Source organism: Pituophis catenifer, unplaced genomic scaffold (genome assembly GCF_029215685.1).
Source record: "Pituophis catenifer annectens isolate HBS135680 unplaced genomic scaffold, rPitCat1.0.hap2 SCAF_1, whole genome shotgun sequence".
NCBI lineage: Eukaryota > Metazoa > Chordata > Lepidosauria > Squamata > Colubridae > Pituophis > Pituophis catenifer.
Window position 1 is genome coordinate 84827950 of NW_027256881.1, and position 17532 is coordinate 84845481.

At 37.1% G+C, this 17532-nt stretch overlaps 1 protein-coding gene across 1 annotated transcript in view; it reads right to left on the reverse strand.

The window, feature by feature from the left end:
* UTRN (utrophin) overlaps positions 1-17532 on the reverse strand; it is a 358125-nt gene that overhangs the window by 247260 nt on the left and 93333 nt on the right. Inside the window, exons 24-31 of the mRNA XM_070932667.1 lie at positions 13808-13921; positions 11114-11260; positions 9454-9624; positions 7318-7497; positions 5470-5604; positions 3393-3542; positions 2243-2404; positions 1493-1621 (exon numbers count right to left, since the gene is read on the reverse strand). Of these exons, the coding sequence (XP_070788768.1) occupies positions 1493-1621; positions 2243-2404; positions 3393-3542; positions 5470-5604; positions 7318-7497; positions 9454-9624; positions 11114-11260; positions 13808-13921 (1188 nt within the window). The remainder of the gene's footprint in view (positions 1-1492; positions 1622-2242; positions 2405-3392; positions 3543-5469; positions 5605-7317; positions 7498-9453; positions 9625-11113; positions 11261-13807; positions 13922-17532) is intronic.

The window sequence follows — 17532 nt, forward strand, 5'->3', positions numbered from 1 at the left end:
AGAAGCATGCAAAAGTATTATCCTACTTTTACAAATATATGCCTATGGAAGTCGAAAAAGGGAAAAGGCTGAAGAAAATGAAACTGAAAAAGAACAGAAATGACAAATAAATTAAACTTTATAGTATGTAGAATCGTGTATACTGCACGAGTCAAAAAAGAGGGCTGTGAAAATATTTACAGACCCCTCGCATCCTGGACATAAACTGTTTTAACTCCTACCCTCAAAATGACGCTATAGAGCACTGCACATCAGAACAACTAGACACAAGAACAGTTTTTTCCTGAACGCCATCACTCTGCTAAACAAATAATTCCCTCAACACTGTCAAAGTAGTTACTAAGTCTGCACTACTATTAATCTTCTCATCGTTCCCATCATCTATCTCCTTCCACTTATGACTGTATGACTGTAACTTTGTTGCTTGTATCCTTACGATTTATATTGATATTGTTTCCTGATTGCTTATTTGTACCCTATAACTATCATTAAGTGTTGTACTTTATGATTCTTGATGAACGTATCTTTTCTTTTATGTATACTGAGAGCATATGCACCAAGACAAATTCCTTGTGTGTCCAAGCACACTTGGCCAATAAAATTCTATTCTATTATCACAGATGTGATAATAGAACAACAGAATGTGTTGTTGTGAAAGCAACACAACAACTCTGGGAACACTGGGAAACTAATTAGCACGATGGGGAAAACCTTGATTCACATTCAGGTCTTTGATTCTGTAAGTCCTACTGTCCTTACCTGAATGTGTCTCTTCCTCTACGAAATGCTTTCCTTCGATTTTGAATGCCTGAAACTAACTTTCAAAAGCCTGAATGAGGTTACTTCTCAACATATTAAATCTTGTCTTTCAAACAAAGTCAAATTCTCTCCTAACCTTGTTTTCTTCTGCCCATTTCTCACACTGAGTGGAAACTAAGACTACTTATATAACATTGTATTATTGTTATTGTGTTATTATATCATTATCATCAAGATGAAAGCAGTGATGGGGATTTTCAGTTATCATCATGCAATTTAATGAATGATGCAGAATTACACCAGGGGCATGGATGGTGAGCAATGTGTTACCTGTTATAATATCACTGTTTTCAAAATTTTAAAAATATAATTTAAAATTTCAGAAAACTTATATATCTGAAACCTGAATATGTTTCTGATCTATGGCATATACCACATACAATTAATTATAGTAGTTCACCCAAAAACTGCCTAGTGTAAGACTGGAAATTATTCAAAGCATTATAAATCTCTCAGCAGTAAAATGAACCTCTTCTTTTTATAATTTTACCAAATAAAGAAACATACTCTAAGAGACGAATGCAAAATTCTACTATATCAATTAAATACCAAGTCAATTAAAAAAACGCATATAATCTCTGCTTTTCTTTTTAATTATGCCTTAGTGCTTGATCTCAATAATTACAAAAAATATGAAAATGGCTTCTTTTTTTTTTCCTTTCGAAATGTTTACCTGCAAGACATCCAAATGAGTCCCACCACGGGGGGATCGGCACTCTGGTGAAGGTGGTATTAAAGAATAGACATTCTTTCTAAGCTCTTCCAAGGTAGACTCATGAGCAGCAATCTCAGCTTGGATTTTCTGCCATTCATTATAGAAAACAGGGGAAAGAGACATCGCAGATATCAATCTGACTACCCAATAAATCATACTACTAAAATGTATTATAAAGACTATAACATCCACTTTACTCTATGCTGATTTCAGGGATAGACTACGCTGTTTCCCCAAAAATAAGACATCCCCTGATAATAAGCCCAATAAGCCTCCCCTGAAAATAAGCCCTCCCTGAAAATATTTAAACGCAGAGCTGGAAATCAGGTAAGATGGCAAGAGGAGCCCCATCTTGCTCCATGCACCCCAAAATAATAAGACCTCCCCGAAAATAAGGGCAAGCGTTTATTTCAGAGTTCAAATAAATATAAAACAGGGTCTTATTTTCAGGGAAACACGGTATTTATTTCACAATCAAGAGATTACTGAAGGTTTTCTAGTTCAAGACACCATCAGCATCTCTTCATAGAGCATGTATTCCCTTAATTATCCTACAACTCAAAAACCATGTTACAAAGTGGTTTTTTTAAAAAAGAAAAGAGAAAAAGAGAGAGAGGGAGGGAGGGAGGGAGGGAGGGAGGGAGGGAGGGAGAGAGAGAGAGAGAGAGAGAGAGAGAGAGAGAGAGAGAGAGAGAGAGAGAGAAATACCTGTGCCTCTTGAGGCATTTGGAACGCATCTATTCTATTGGTCAAATAGGATGTTAGCTGCCTATCCAAATCCTTCAAGCTTTCTTGAAGAACCTGCAACATGTGCTCAGTTTCTCGCATCATCTGAAGTTGTTGCTCCAAAGAAATCTGTTTACTGACTGCCTAAGGAGAGACAAAGAAATATATTGCATGAAAACTTTAGAACCTGTATATAAACCTAAACCTAAATACAAAAATGGTAAATCAGAACTGCTTACACTATGCTGTTATTCTCTGATTATCAACATTGCAGTGAAATATTACTTTCTTACGGTCAAGGGATGTCTGCTGAAAGGCACATAATTCAGAGATTCCTAGCATGGCAACCTAAGTCAGAAACACTGACTTCAGCATTCACTTTTGTTATCAAAACTTATGGAAATTTCCAGAGGACATATTAATACCATTGAAATCATGATGGGATCCATCAATCCACATAGACAACAACGGTTTCAAAACGACTATCAATTCAGCTTTCTGTCCCTTGCAAGATCCTCTGTCCTGTATTTTTCAAGACCAAAAAGGAGTCCTTATTCCAAGGCAGCAGGTAAACTTTTAAAACTGCTACAGCTTTACTCCATATTCTGTAATCTGAATTGTATACATCTGCTCATATCTTCAACTCTTTTTAAAATATAAAATCAGATGTTCAGTCATTTTACACATTTTTGTGGGATGGGTCTTTGTTGGTAGAGATCATTTACCTCGTTTGTAGCAATCATGATTTAAATTTGCATTTCCAAATTGTTATTTTTTTTTCCTTTTTGTTTGTTTGAGGAATGTAACCCCATGATTTGGCATCATAATTCTGCTTCTTGCCTATACAAAAATATAGGATCCACTAAGCTGAATCTGGATCTGTACACTTTCAATCAAGAATTCACTCAGCCATCCAGTTTATGGGGTTGTCAAACTTCTGACAGACCATAATGCAAGATATAGGTAGTGTTGCCATAATTATGCACAATTGCACATCTCACCTTAATATAGGGCAGGCCTTACTTCTATAAACTAGTGAAGAACAGCTTTAAGCGTCATTCAAAACTGTACATTATGGATACTGACAGCAGTAAAAACAAATGTTTTATTCCATCAAAGTGACATATCATACCACATGACTTAATTCCTCATAACGGGCATTGAAAACTTCCAACTTTTCACTGATGATTTCATCAAGGATGCCTCCATCTATCAATGTTTGGCCAAGCTCACGAATTTGAGTCCGATTATCAGTTGGATGGCGCAGAATGGATTCCAGTGACTAATGAGAAAATAATTAAACCAAAATGTAGGCACTTGTTTTCTAACATACTGAACGCAACACTCTGACATTTTAAAATTAGAAAAAATATCATTTTTTCCAGTAAAAGTATACATTTACATACAGTGTCTGAGGACTCACATTGCCATTAAGAGAACAATGAAACATATGGCATCTTATCACCCTAAAATAGTTATGGAAATTACAGACAAATTCATCAAAACAGTGTAACCCATAAAAACAACTCAAGAACTCTACCAAAACAAAAAGAGCAAGAGGAAATAAAATCAGCAGATGGCAATGGAATCAGTGAAATGTAAACCCAAACTGGAAAGCAGATGGAAAAAATATTAGTTTTTTTAAATGTCTTCAGACAATAAAAAGGAAGGAAGGAAGCATCACCAATGGGAATGCATTCTATAGCAGAAGGTGGTGCAGTTTGTGAAATATTCAGGTATGATGGAAGCAGACATAGGACCTCTTCTGGTTAGGGTTACCAGCACTAGGCTGCAAAAATCTAAGGGACCATTAGATGGCAGCACAAAGAATTTTATATATCTTTTTGCTGCCATTTAAGCAGTCATCTAAACGTTGGCATTCCCAATCCCATATTTCTGCCTGAGCGGATCATAATAAATATGGAGGGTCAAAGAGCAAATGCAGCCTCAAATTTCCTGCACATGAAACATTCAAGAAAAACTGTCACTCTGAAGTAACTATGGAAATATACTAGGAATCCTTTCAGTTAACTGTGGATAATAAACAGTTGCCTGGTTAATATATTCTAACTACAGTTTCTGAAACACCTTCAAAGAGAGATCTATGCAGTACATATTGCCATAGCCTACTCTAAACACCAGTGAACTACTGAACAATAGAAATCAAGAGTTTGTTTTATACGCATTAGTGCACCAGTCAAAGCAAGTTAAAAGAATTCCAATTAGTCAATATAATCACCAAAATTTAAAGTGTCCTTAGAAAACTTTTGTTTCAAGACAAAACTTATTGCATCATTAATTTTTTTTTTTAAATCATGTACTTCACTATCACATTTCAAAGAATAAGGAAAGTAGTTAGCAGAACAAAAGTTGGAATATTTTGCAAGATCACCGTGTGTTATATAGCAGATCAATAAAGGTTCCTAGTTCTTATTTGTTATTAACAACACCGCAGCTAAAAATATCAATGTTTCAAAATATGTTTAGACACCTAAAAGAGTGGGAGAGTAAAAAAATAAAAATAAAAAATGGTAGGCACAATTATGAATATTTAACAATAAAGAGAAGTAGCGAGAAGATAAAGGTTAAGAGTAAAGACAAAAGTCGATGCAGAAAGTTGTAAAATTGTATATATCTGTTGTTGGTATTGTATTTTAACATTTGATGTAAGTGTATGTGTTTTTGTTTTGTTTTTTCTCTTGTTTTCTTTTGCCATTGTGTGTTTGGTTTTAAAAATATAAAATACTCAATAAAAAATATTTTTAAAAAAAAAAGATGGTAGGCACAAAATACACATTCTAAAAAGAGGGGAGTCTACATTGGGATGCTGCATCTGGTATTTTGCCCTTTTTTGATCTTTCATCAAAGATCGGAGACCTGCAGACACCCCTATTTCTTTTAGCTCAAATAAGATTTTTTTCATGCATCATGGGCCTCATTGATGCATCTCCCCTCTTTTTTCTTTTCTATTTGTATGATTTTTCTGTTAAATCAAGAGTGATTTTGCATTGCCTTCTCTTGCCCATCTTGAATTAAAGCAACAAAAAAAAAAACCCTTTCAACAGGTCTGAGTTCCATCCACTTCTACAGTTACTTAAATATTATGCAAAATGAGGAATTTTCATTTGTATTTAAAGGGGAAAAAGTCTTCAGTTAAAAAAACCCTAAGCTCATTTGCATAAGCTACTTTTGCAGACTATCCTCTGTACCTCAAGGGCTTCACTGACAGCATCTATTTTCTCTGGCAAGTGTTCAATTGTTTTCATCTTCTCTTCCAAAGTGTTCAGCCAAGCTGCTTCTAGGTCCAGATAGTGTAGCAGTTCAATCCAACAAGACCATACTTCCTGAAGAGAAAGAATATATGAAAGAAGAAAAGGTTCATTCTATTTCAGAGGCTGATTCCTCTCAGTCAGGTGATACATTTATTTCTTAAGCTTTATGTAGATTTTCCAGAGTGTATTGTTCATCAACAGCAATGATTTCTAGAACTACTCCAGATAATTTACAAGTTGTTGCCTAACAAGGAGACAGATACTTTCAATTCACTCAGCCTCAGGGTTCTCAATTGCTCAACTCACTTACTGCATCTCCAATGCCAATTCCAGATGCTTGCACTATATACAACATCAAAACAATGGGATTTAATATTACAATGGGGATAACTTAGATATTGTATGGAAAAAAATACATTTGGAGACAATAGCCAATAATAGTTTCCTAACTTAAGAGGCAAAAATGTATCCTGCTTATACATATTATATACTTCTTTCTTTATCTTAATCAATAATATAGAATTTTCTAATTCACCATCTTAAACATGACCCAAAATTGATTTAGATCACATTCCAAAGCTAGTAATGTATTTGCCCAATGTGACTAAAATAAAAAACTGAGTTTAAGAACTTGATTTTATCCTGATTTGCAGCTACAAAGAATTAAATAAGGGGCCTGACTGCACAGTTGCTAATATCAAAAGTATTATAGGAAATATAGGAATGTGTGTAGAAGTTAAATATACCTGAAATACTTAGTAGGCAATATATAATCACTATTTTGATGGAGTCTTAATAAATGCATTCCATTAGCTACATATTTCTCATCCCTATATCTCTGGATTTTCACTGACATTTTAAAATCACCAAAAAACAGTGCAGTCCCACTAATTTTGGAGCCACTACAATCCTTTACTATTTAAAAAGCAGTGTTAACATATGAGGCTTAAAGTCAGTGTTGAGTCCTGGAAAGTACCTACAGTTTTCTTGGCAAAATTTCACAAGTAGTTTGCACTTGCCTTCTTCCTAGGACTGAGTGACTGGCTCAAGGTCACCCAGCTGGCATTGTGCCTAAGGCAGGACTAAAACTGACAGTCTCTTGGTTTCCAGCCTGGAACCTTAAGCACTATGTCAACTGGCTTTCTAGGAAGCTTTAAAATATTTAGAATTAAGTATATAATAAAAGAGTTTTGAGTTTGTTCATTAAATAAGTTGCTGGTCTAACAACGCCCCCATCCCCAACTTTTAAATATAGAGCAAAAAGATACCATTGGCATGATTTCTTTTAACTGGAGTATAAACTTATGTCTTAAACCAGTGGTGGCGAACCTTTTACTCACCGAGTGTCAAACAGGTACGCGCTTTGCGGCCCCCCCCATACGCTGCGTGCACAACCACACCATCTGCGCATGTGCATGACTTTAACGCAGCTCCCTCATGCGCTGCATGTGCAATCACACCATCTGCGCATCTGTTCAGTTTTTGCACATGCAATGCACGCGTGTGAATGCCATCTATGCATGCACGTGCTGTGCGCAAGTACTCTTGTATGCAAGAGCTCCGTAGACCAGCTGGGTCCCCTGAATTGCATGCATGCACACCAGAGGCCTGAACATCAGTTGGGGCATGTGCACATGCGCAGCTGCAGTGGAGTTGAGCGATAGTTCAGGTGCCCGGAAAGATGGCTCTGCATGCCACCTCGGGCACGCGTGCCATAGGTTCGCCATCACAGTCTTAAACCTCCCATTGGTGTTAAGGGCAGGAAGAATTAGTTATGGACCATACCTCCAAAGTGTGACATTTCCCTCTAATCCTGTTGCACAGTAGCTGGTAATTCTCCAATACAAGGTTGAGCTCCGTTGTTAAATCCTGACCACCAGATGGCAGTTTAGCAGCTAGCATTTTGATGCTGTCTTTCAGAATTTTCACCCTCACTTCTTTCTGCAATACATCTTCCTTTGCTCTCTGCCCAGAGGAAGCAAATAAGGACCAAACTAAATTGCAATTACTGTACTAACCATGGAATCTGAACTAATAATTAAAAGACTGAAATGAATTGTTAACACTGTATTTCATATGCACATGAGAAGCGATGTAATCCATGTCTATGGAGAGTCTCAATCATCCAAGTCATGGTTATCCCACAGGTGCCTTTTCAAGAAGCAACTGGACTTTCTGGTTTTTCTCTGAAGACATTTCACTTCTCATCCAAGAAGCTTTTTCAGCTCTGACTGAATTCCATTCCATTCCCCACCATCCAGCCAGAGCTGAAGAAGCTTCTTGGATGAGAAGCAAAACATCTTCAAAGAAAAATCAGAAAGTCCAATTGCCTCTTGAAAAAGCACCTTTTGGGATGCAATCCATGGCTCTGAAGACACTTCACTTGAAGATCAATCATATTTTATCTATTTGCGTTTATAAGCCACCCAACTCCAATGGACTCTGTAATAAATATAATGTATTTATTATTTATTCTACTAGTTGCCTACCATCATTCTGACCTTCCTTGGCACACAAATGGATTTCATCTCTAGAGATATTGGAAACTGGTTTATATAAATCTGGTTGCACGAAGTCAACTTATCCCAAGATAAATACTTACTATGCATATAGATTATTGTCTCGAAATTCCCAATTTATATGGCCAACAAAAACTAGTACATAAAAAAAAAACCCTTTCAGATCACATATATTTCTGTGGTGTAATTTTTAATAATCTTACTACAATCAAGAGTATTACACCAAGTTTATCATTCCATTGAATGTGACCGTTTCAAAATAAATAATTTTTCAAACACCAAGGTCATGCTGACTAGCAATTCTGACAGTTGCAAAGTCAACATAACTGAGGAGCACAAGACTGGCAAAGGCTACAGAGCACTCAATTACAAAACCTTTTATAATTTAACAGAAAATGCCAGTGGCAATCCTGTCACTCAATTCAAAAAGCTGCCACATTTTCTAATGTTAAAAAAAAATCCTACAATCTGATTTAGTGTTTGATAGCCAGACAATTGAAAATGTCAGTTCTTTACAATATACCAAAATTTTACTACAATTGTACTGCATAAAATGAACAAGAAATTTAAAAAGATTCTTTACACTCAGAATAGCTGTTATTTTTTTCAAAAGTATGTAAATATTAAAATTTGTAATTTGCTACTCCCATGCATGCATCCTTCGTATTTTCTCAGAGAGCTGATCAGCCACTATTAAATTACAATTAGGCATATCATACGAAATAATTTAGGATATAAGCACATATAAAATCAAGAGACAGCAGCATTGAAATTTCAAGAATAATCAAAATGGGCTCTGCATCCTTATCACAGTTTCGAAGTTTTACATTCTCTTATTAAATCCACTAATTCCACATTCACTTTAACACTGTAAAATTAAAGCAAATGTCATTCCAAACTCCAGCCTCCTCTAATCTCACTATGTAGCAAGATTGGGAATTTCTACTCCAACCAGTATTTGCTGATCAAACAGCAGTAGCCTGAAACCATCTGGTCAAATTGCAGAGTACATGACAGGGCTATGCAGCAATCGGGGTCAACGGAGAAAAAAAAATGTACATGGCCAAACATATTCAACTTATTAGCAGCACCTTAAATGATATAGAATTTTAAGATAGGTAACAGTTTTTATACATTTTCACACAGTGCAAGCTCTAGTAGTGACGGTGGACAAAACACAGTTTTATAAATATGTAAATAATCTGATTAATTCATTTTCAACAGTTAAGTAGGAAGGATAGTGAGCTTCAAGCTGTTAAAAAACAAATCACTCTATTCTGAAAAACTTTCCAGAAAAGGATATCCTGATGTAATAATATTAGTAACAACAATTAATACATATCCATGGTTAGCGGCTACGTCACTTTTAAAATACAATTTAAGCTTTTCAGGTATTCCTGACCTTCATTTCTTCCACTGCATTCTCTAGCTCATCTGGATTCTTATATTCAAAATCTTTCTCCAAATATTCCTCTTCAGCCTGAGCCATCCATTCCTGCATTTCTGCCAAATCCTTTTTGAGATTGACAGCTTTTTCTTGATTTTCCGATAATTGATTTTTATGGCTAATGATCTAGCAATTCAAACAAAGCAACACAAAGCGGACAGCATTGTTTAAACTTGTTATTATTTTAAGGGTGCTGTACAACTGATGAAAGCAAAACACGTGATCAACAGAATGGTGGAAGTTCTTTTGAGATAATAACATTCTCCATTTTTTTCAACAGGAAATCTAGGAAATAACATTTTATAGTCCCAAGAACGGGCAAATGTAACTAATGCAGTTTTGATTAATTTTTAATGGCTTATTGTTCACATTAAAAATGAAGAAATCATGATGATGGCTATGGCAGTCATTGTGATCATAGCCATCATAAGGGTTTATAATGTATGTTAGCAGCAGTGAACTAGCAGCAGATTCTTAGACTTAGACCAAGAATAACTTCATTGTCACTTTAAATGTACACTAATAGCAATAGCACTTAGATTTATATACCACTTCACAGTGCTTTTTACAGCCCTCTCTAAGCGGTTTAAGAGTCTGCATATTGCCCCCAACAATCTGGGTCCTCATTTTACCGACCTCGGAAGGATGGAAGGCTGAGTCAACCTTGAGCCAGTGGGACTTGAACTGCTGAACTGCTGGCAATCAGTGGTCAGCAGAGGTAGCCTGCAGTACTACACTCTAACCACTGCACCACCATGGCTCTCAGCAATCAGCATTAAAATGAAATTTCATTGCATACAGCTCTCAAAAGGTCACCGCCTTCACATTACATAAACATGACTAGATCAGGGGTGAAATGCTCCCGGATTGGACCGGATCACCCAGTCCAGTAGCGATCTTGGCCGGTGGTTCGGTGATCTGGTAGCGATCACCGCCCGGCTGTCATTACTTCCTGGTTTCAGCACGTGTGTGTGCTTCCGAACCGGTAAGGAAGGTAAGTAGATTTCCTGGACTAGGATAGATAGATAGATAGATAGATAGATAGATAGATAGATAGATAGATAGACAGACAGACAGACAGACAGACAGACAGACAGTCAGTCAGACAGACAGACAGACAGACAGATATGCATATACCCACATATCCACATATATGACATATCCACATATATGACAGAGAAATAACACAGTCTAGTTCAGATGTATAAATGTTCATGGCGACAAAAACGAATCAAATACTTGTTGCAAGTATTTAGATTTCTACCATTTCACACAAGAATAACCCATTACTAACACTCTCAGTTCCACTTAATGGAACCGTGTTTTTAACATCTTCTTCCTACTGAGTATGTTCATAAATCCAGTCTGGTTTATAGTTTTAAAATTAAATTGGTTTTATTATAAAATAGATGTTTTTCATACAGTAATGTAAATGTAATTATTTAGTTTGCATTTCTATTTAGGCACTTGTAAATATAAAAATGGGATTTTATATGCTGAAAATAAAATATGATGCTTGGATATTATATGACTGGTTGCAATGCATGTAACAATGCTACTACTTGAGTACAATTACAGATATGAAAATGCAAGAATAATAGTACCAAGAACCAACCTGCTTGCTTAGTTTGTCCCACTGGGATTGGATGTCTGTCAGTTTGGATTTCACCGAAGCATTAGCAGGCTGGCCTCTTAAAGAAGAATCTATTTCCTTCATCTCTTTTAGAGATGACTCAATTTTTTCCATTTCAATAATAAACAGCTGTTCATAAATGAGAAAACATATTTTAATATCTATTTCCAAAGATGCAACTTGATATGTTGCTTATTTCTGAGACACTTTTATGGATTTCAGAGACTTATTATTATGTTTGAAAAAAATAATTAATGAAATAATTTAATACATGGACATACACAGACAGAAGGGGGAGGGGGAGAGCGGAGGGAGGGAGGGAGAGAGAGAATGAGGATACAATATGTTTTTATATCATATTAACCAGATGTGAGCAACTCCTTAAGCACACTTTACGCTCTAATATTGAACCACCAAAATTTGATGGCAAAATCACCATTTATTAATGATAGGATTTTTATCCTTGGAAGATTTAAGGATAAATGGTTACTTAATCCTTGGTTTGTTTGTTTTTTAAAAAAAATTTGGATGCACATAGCACGCTTGATAAACAATCATTGAAAAATGTCAGTGTTTATATAGCACACATAGCAGAAACAAATAAACTGCATCACCATGTTAACCAAGTTAATGGCTGCAATCCAGAGAGCAGTATTTCAGATATCCAACGGCATTTCCCCCAAATAAAGGAAACTTCTCTTTTTATTCTTTTAATATAAATTTATTTATGCATCTCAATAATCCCTATCACTTAACACCAAAGCTGAATAATAAGAGTAAGGTGTCTATTAAACACAAGAAAATAGGAAAAATAAGCAATGGATTTTATATATTTCCCTGTGACCAGAAAAATTCGATACTGATCAAACCCATGTAAGATTCATGATATTCTTGGTGACTGACATAGTTACAAAATGAATACATCTAATTCACACTAGCACTGATACCGACAACTATGCTACGATTGTGACCTGCCTGAAAGCTAGTTGCAAAGATCCCATGATACAAGTTTCAGCTGATCATAAAACTTCTATCTTTGATAGAGTAAGCATTAGATACAATGGTGATATCCAATTATTTTTTACTACCGGTTCTGTGGGTGTGGCTTGGTGGGTGTGATGTGACTTGGTGAGCATGGCTTGGTGGGCGTGGCAGGGCAAAGATACTGCAAATTCTCTCCCCACTCCTGGAGGAAGGATATTGCAAAATCTCCATTCCCACCCCACTCTGGGGCCAGCCAGAGGTGGTATTTGCTGGTTCTCTGAACTACTCAAAATTTCCACTACCAGTTCTCCGAACTGCTCAAAATTTCTGCTACCGGTTCTCCAGAACCTGTCAGAACCTGCTGGATTTTACCCCTGATTAGATATGAGAGTATGCTACAGATTTTCAACTTTGGGTTCTAGATATGTGACGGCATAACTGACAAATTTAAAAAGAAATAATTTTATGAAATACAAGATGAAGACAAGAACTGCACCAATTCAGTTCTGTTTTGGAAATGATGGAAGACTTCAGCAGCTAAAGGAAAGTATGGGTGACAATGGATGCAGCTATTCACTAATCATTTTTCTCTTTCTGCGGGCTCCCATACTGGAGACTCATGAACTAAAACCATGCATCCGGAAACCAGAAGAACCTTATTTACTGCCCAGAGAAAATAAACCATAACATATAGGGTTTATATCAGCGGTGCAATCCACTTACCTTTGCTACCAGTTCGGGAAGGGGAGCGTGCGGGAGTGCATGTGCGCTATGCATGTGCACACCTCTTTGCGCATGCACAGAGTCTTCTGTGCATGTGCAGAGGGTCAAAAATGGGACATTATGATGTCCCAGCAGGTGGGCAGAGCCTCCCGCCACTGGAGCTACCAGTTCGCGCGAACCGGGATAGATCCGACCGGATTTCACCACTGGTTTATATCTATAATGTGGAGAACTTGCCATTATGCCTAGTGGTGCCCTGCTAAAAAATCTTGCTTCTGAAACATCAGTAAAACTGCATAATTAACCCAAAGGGGGACCTTTTTTTTCAGCACATTCTCTAACTATATCTGATTTGGCTTGCAAAAAAAAGATGATCCAAGCACCCAAGGGTTCAAAAGGCTGGTAAAACTGAAATTAAACAAGCCCTGATCTGTAAAAGCCAATCATCATACCTACATCATTATTGTTACCTACAAGTGCAGACTAGGACCAAAAAGAGCTAAAAGCGCTAATAAATTGCTTTTAATTAAAGGAGGAGAGGATTTCCTTAGGGAAATTTCCCTCTAAGAACAAAACAAAAGTGATGGTAACTAGATGTGCCAAAGAGAGTGAGCATAAAAATACAAAATGCTAAAAAAGAAGTCTGTATTCCTTTTCTAAACATGTACTCATAACAATTAAGATGTTTACGGGCAGCATCAGTGAATTAGTACCCAAGATCCTTTGAATAGCCAATCAGAACTATGCTACAGATAGCTTAATGGATTCCATCTATGACATACATAAAAAGAGACTTCCTTCTTCCATCTTGCATTTGCATTATTACTCCGCATTCACAAATTGAAAATGTAGTAATAATAGCTCCTTTATAACAGAAACTACATGCACTCTTCTTCACAATGTTTAGACACGGCCAAGAAATAAACAAAATGGGCATATGCAATAGTATAATAAATTTATGAATCTTACCATGCATTGATCAAGCTGTCTCTGAAGACATTCGGGTTCTGTTTGCTTGATTTGGTCTTTCATTAGGAAATCGTTCACAGAATCCAGCCACTTCTGAACTACTTTTGAATCAGCCTGAATATAAAATAGCAAAGTTAATGTTCTGTAATGTGATGTATTATTCAAATGCCAAATATTAAATTGTCTGTAATTAGAATAGATTTTTTTTTTAGAATAGAATTTTTTATTGGCCAAGTGTGATTGGACAAACAAGGAATTTGTCTTGGTGCATATGCTCTCAGTGTACATAAAAGAAAAGATACGTTCATCAAGAATCATAAGGTACAACACATAATGATAGTCATAGGGTACAAATAAGCAATCAGGAAACAATCAATATCAATATAAATCGTAAGGATACAAGCAACAAAGTTACAGTCATGCAGTCATAAGTGGAAGGAGATGGGTGTTGGGAACGATGAGAAGATTAATAGTAGTGCAGACTTAGTAAATAGTTTGACAGTGTTGAGAGAATTATTTGTTTAGCAGAGTGATGGCATTCGGGAAAAAACTGTTCTTGTGACTAGTTGTTCTGGTGTGCAGTATGCTATAGCGTCGTTTTGAGGGTAGGAGTTGAAACAGTTTATGTCCAGGATGCGAGGGGTCTGTAAATATTTTCACAGCTAATTAGTTGCCATGTAAATTTTAAAAATATCTGCTCATAACAATAGGTTCATGTAAATATTTGTTAAGCAAAAACCCAACTACAGAGATATCTTTTTAGATGACAGTCAACATGGAGTAGTAACTACAGTAAACAAGGAAGAAAATAATTTCTGAGTTGCTTCAATAGTAGACTTACAACAACCTTTTCGACTCATATCTTAGAACTGAGCAAGGACCAGAGTCATATTTCCCTAAATTAGAAAAACATGTGACCAAAAATATAATTTTATTACATTTACGGAGGGTTATTTATTTAAATGATTTACATGGCTGTCAATCTCGCAAATGCAACTCTGGGCAGCTAACAATAGGTTAAAAGCCAAGAGCAACAGCAGCCCAAAATGATTAAAAGCAACTGTAATAAAAATCAAATGCAATATGCCTAAGGTTAAAAAAATCTCCTTCCCGTTGCAAATCAAACAGTAGGCAAGCAAAACACAGCCAAACCATCTAGTTTCGCCTAACCATCTGGCCCCAATGCTTCAGGGAAAAGCCAAGACTTTGAAACCTTATGGTCATGGCCATCCAAATCTCATGGAACTCAGCAGGCTCCATGACAGAGAAAGCACATCTCTTACATCCCACATTCATAGAAGAAACTGGAATATGTTAGATCTGGTGGGTGAAAATAAATGGGAGACAAAGACTCCAGCATATAACCTGGTCCTGTCAAATGTCGGCTTTATAGTTCCTGTCTGCTTTAGAATGGACATTAGGTTTGCCTTCTTTTGTCATTTATATTACTTCACAAAATATCTGGACTTGTTTCCGCTACAATTTTGTTTAGTAATTGTCTTGAATCCTTAAAGCAGCAGTCCCCAATCTTTCCAGCTCTATGGACCAGAAGTAGCAGCAGCAGAAGGAGGAAGGAGATGATTTCACATTGTGCTCCCGCCGCTTTTACAAATGGAACTTCATGCACTCACCCACCGCTTGAGTGGTCCGGTTCCCAATGAGCCATGGACCAGTACCAGTCCATGGAATCTACCAGAACCTACTAGTACCCTAGTGAACATTGGCTGGCAGAACTCTGAGCTCACAGTTCCAAAGACTTTATCCAGTTTATCAGGACTAACAGATTCATCCAACAACACCACTGGCCTGCACAGAGTCCAACTCCAATTAAACTCAAGAGACTTTATTTGACAGATGCCTAGAATAATGCTCACAATACCCTGCAATTTTCTTCTGGACCCTCCTTAGTAGGAGGGACCAGATCCCTTTACACATGGCTGCCAACTAGTTCTCCATAAATGTAATAAAGACAGAAAAATTACTATGTTTGTCTGCTTTTACTGCCATGAGGTAATCTTTAAGAAAGGTTCTCACTCACACTTTACCAGTTTCACTGTTTTCCTTCAGCAGGATTACAGGCGTTTCTTATGCCAATTCATCTCCTGGAGTTCCTCTGAAAACCAGTGCAGGTTCCAGGATACAAAGACATAGAAGGTCCATGCGAGTACAATTTGGTCCAGGGCAATAGTGAAATGTAAAATTTGTTACTACCGGTTCTGTGGGCGTGGCTTGGTGGGGGGATGTAATATGACTGAGTGGGCGTGGCCAACTTTTTTAAAAAAAAACTTTTAAAACCATGTTTTCTACAACCTCTTCAGCTGAAGAGGTTGTAAAAAAAATGCTTTTAAAGCCTCTGACGGTCCCAGCTGACTTGCCTGATCGGCAGAGGCTTTTTTTCCCTTTAAAAACATTTTTTCTATAACCTCTTTGGCTGAAGAGGTTGTAGAAAAATGCTTTTAAAAGCCTCTGATGATCCCAGCTGAGCCGCGCAATCATCAGAGGCTTTTTTTTTTATTTTTAAAAGCATTTTTTCAGCCAAAGAGGTTGTAGAAAAAATGCTTTTAAAAATTAAAAAAAAGCTCTGATGATTGCGTGGCTCAGCTGGGCAATGGGGAGGGGCAGGGATTTTTGCTACCGGTTCTCCAAACCACCCGCCTCCATCGCTACCGGATCGGGTGATCCAGTCCGAACCGGGAGCATTTCACCCCTGGTCCAGGGCTATTGTTACTCTCTCATTCCAAACAACAGCTAAGGCCTCAGACATTCACCAGAACCATACATTTTGTGTTCACCAACATTCACATTTAGAATTAAATGAACTATTTTAGGCTATTGTAGGATTCCTGTTTTAGAAATGCTACCAATGGAATCTGAGAACGTTTTTCATTTTTTTTCAATGATTATGTGGTCATATTGACATGTTCTGCCTTATTTGTCCAATTCGTATATTCTTAGCTCTACCTCCAATTTTTATTATTTTTCATTTATGAAGTGTGTCCAAAACTGATGGAACATACTGTAGTCCCAAAAATATTTGCTCTATTTTTAGAGGTCTTTATATACTGACTAACTTTTACACGGTGTTAAAAGAATTATTTTAGGGTTAAATACTTCTTATGGACCATTAGCTCTGGACTCTCCAAAATCAATCTCTTATTTTTCCCTTTTTGACTCAATTGCATTCAAGACAAAATTTTTCCTGTTCTTGAAAACCCACCCTTGGATTTATCCATCCCTTCTAAATATTGTCAGAATGTTATTCTACCATTTGCTTCTAGGTCTCTAGATTACCTCACTAATAGTTAATATCTTGACTTTCATCTGTTTCTCCTGTTGGTTTCCATTTTCCCTTTCCATGTATGGTCCTCACCAAAATATATTTTTTTCTGATTCTAAAACTCAAAGGTGTTTATTCTTATTCTCTCTGGCCACTATTTCCTTTGATGTTTCATAACTTCCATATCTACTAATATCTTCATCCCATCAAGCTGGTGAGAGACAAATTCTTGGGTTTATATCAGTGGTCCCCAACCCCCGGTCCACGGACCGGTGCCGGGCCGTGGAGTACCTGGCACCGGGCCGCGCAGCGGCCGGGGGACATAAACGCTGCAGCGCAAAGGCTCCTGGGCCGTGCGCAAAAGCTCCTGGGCCGTGCGCAATGGGCCGTGCGCAAAAGCTCCTGGGCCGTGCCCCCACCCCTGCGCGCGCTCAGCGGGCCGCGGCGA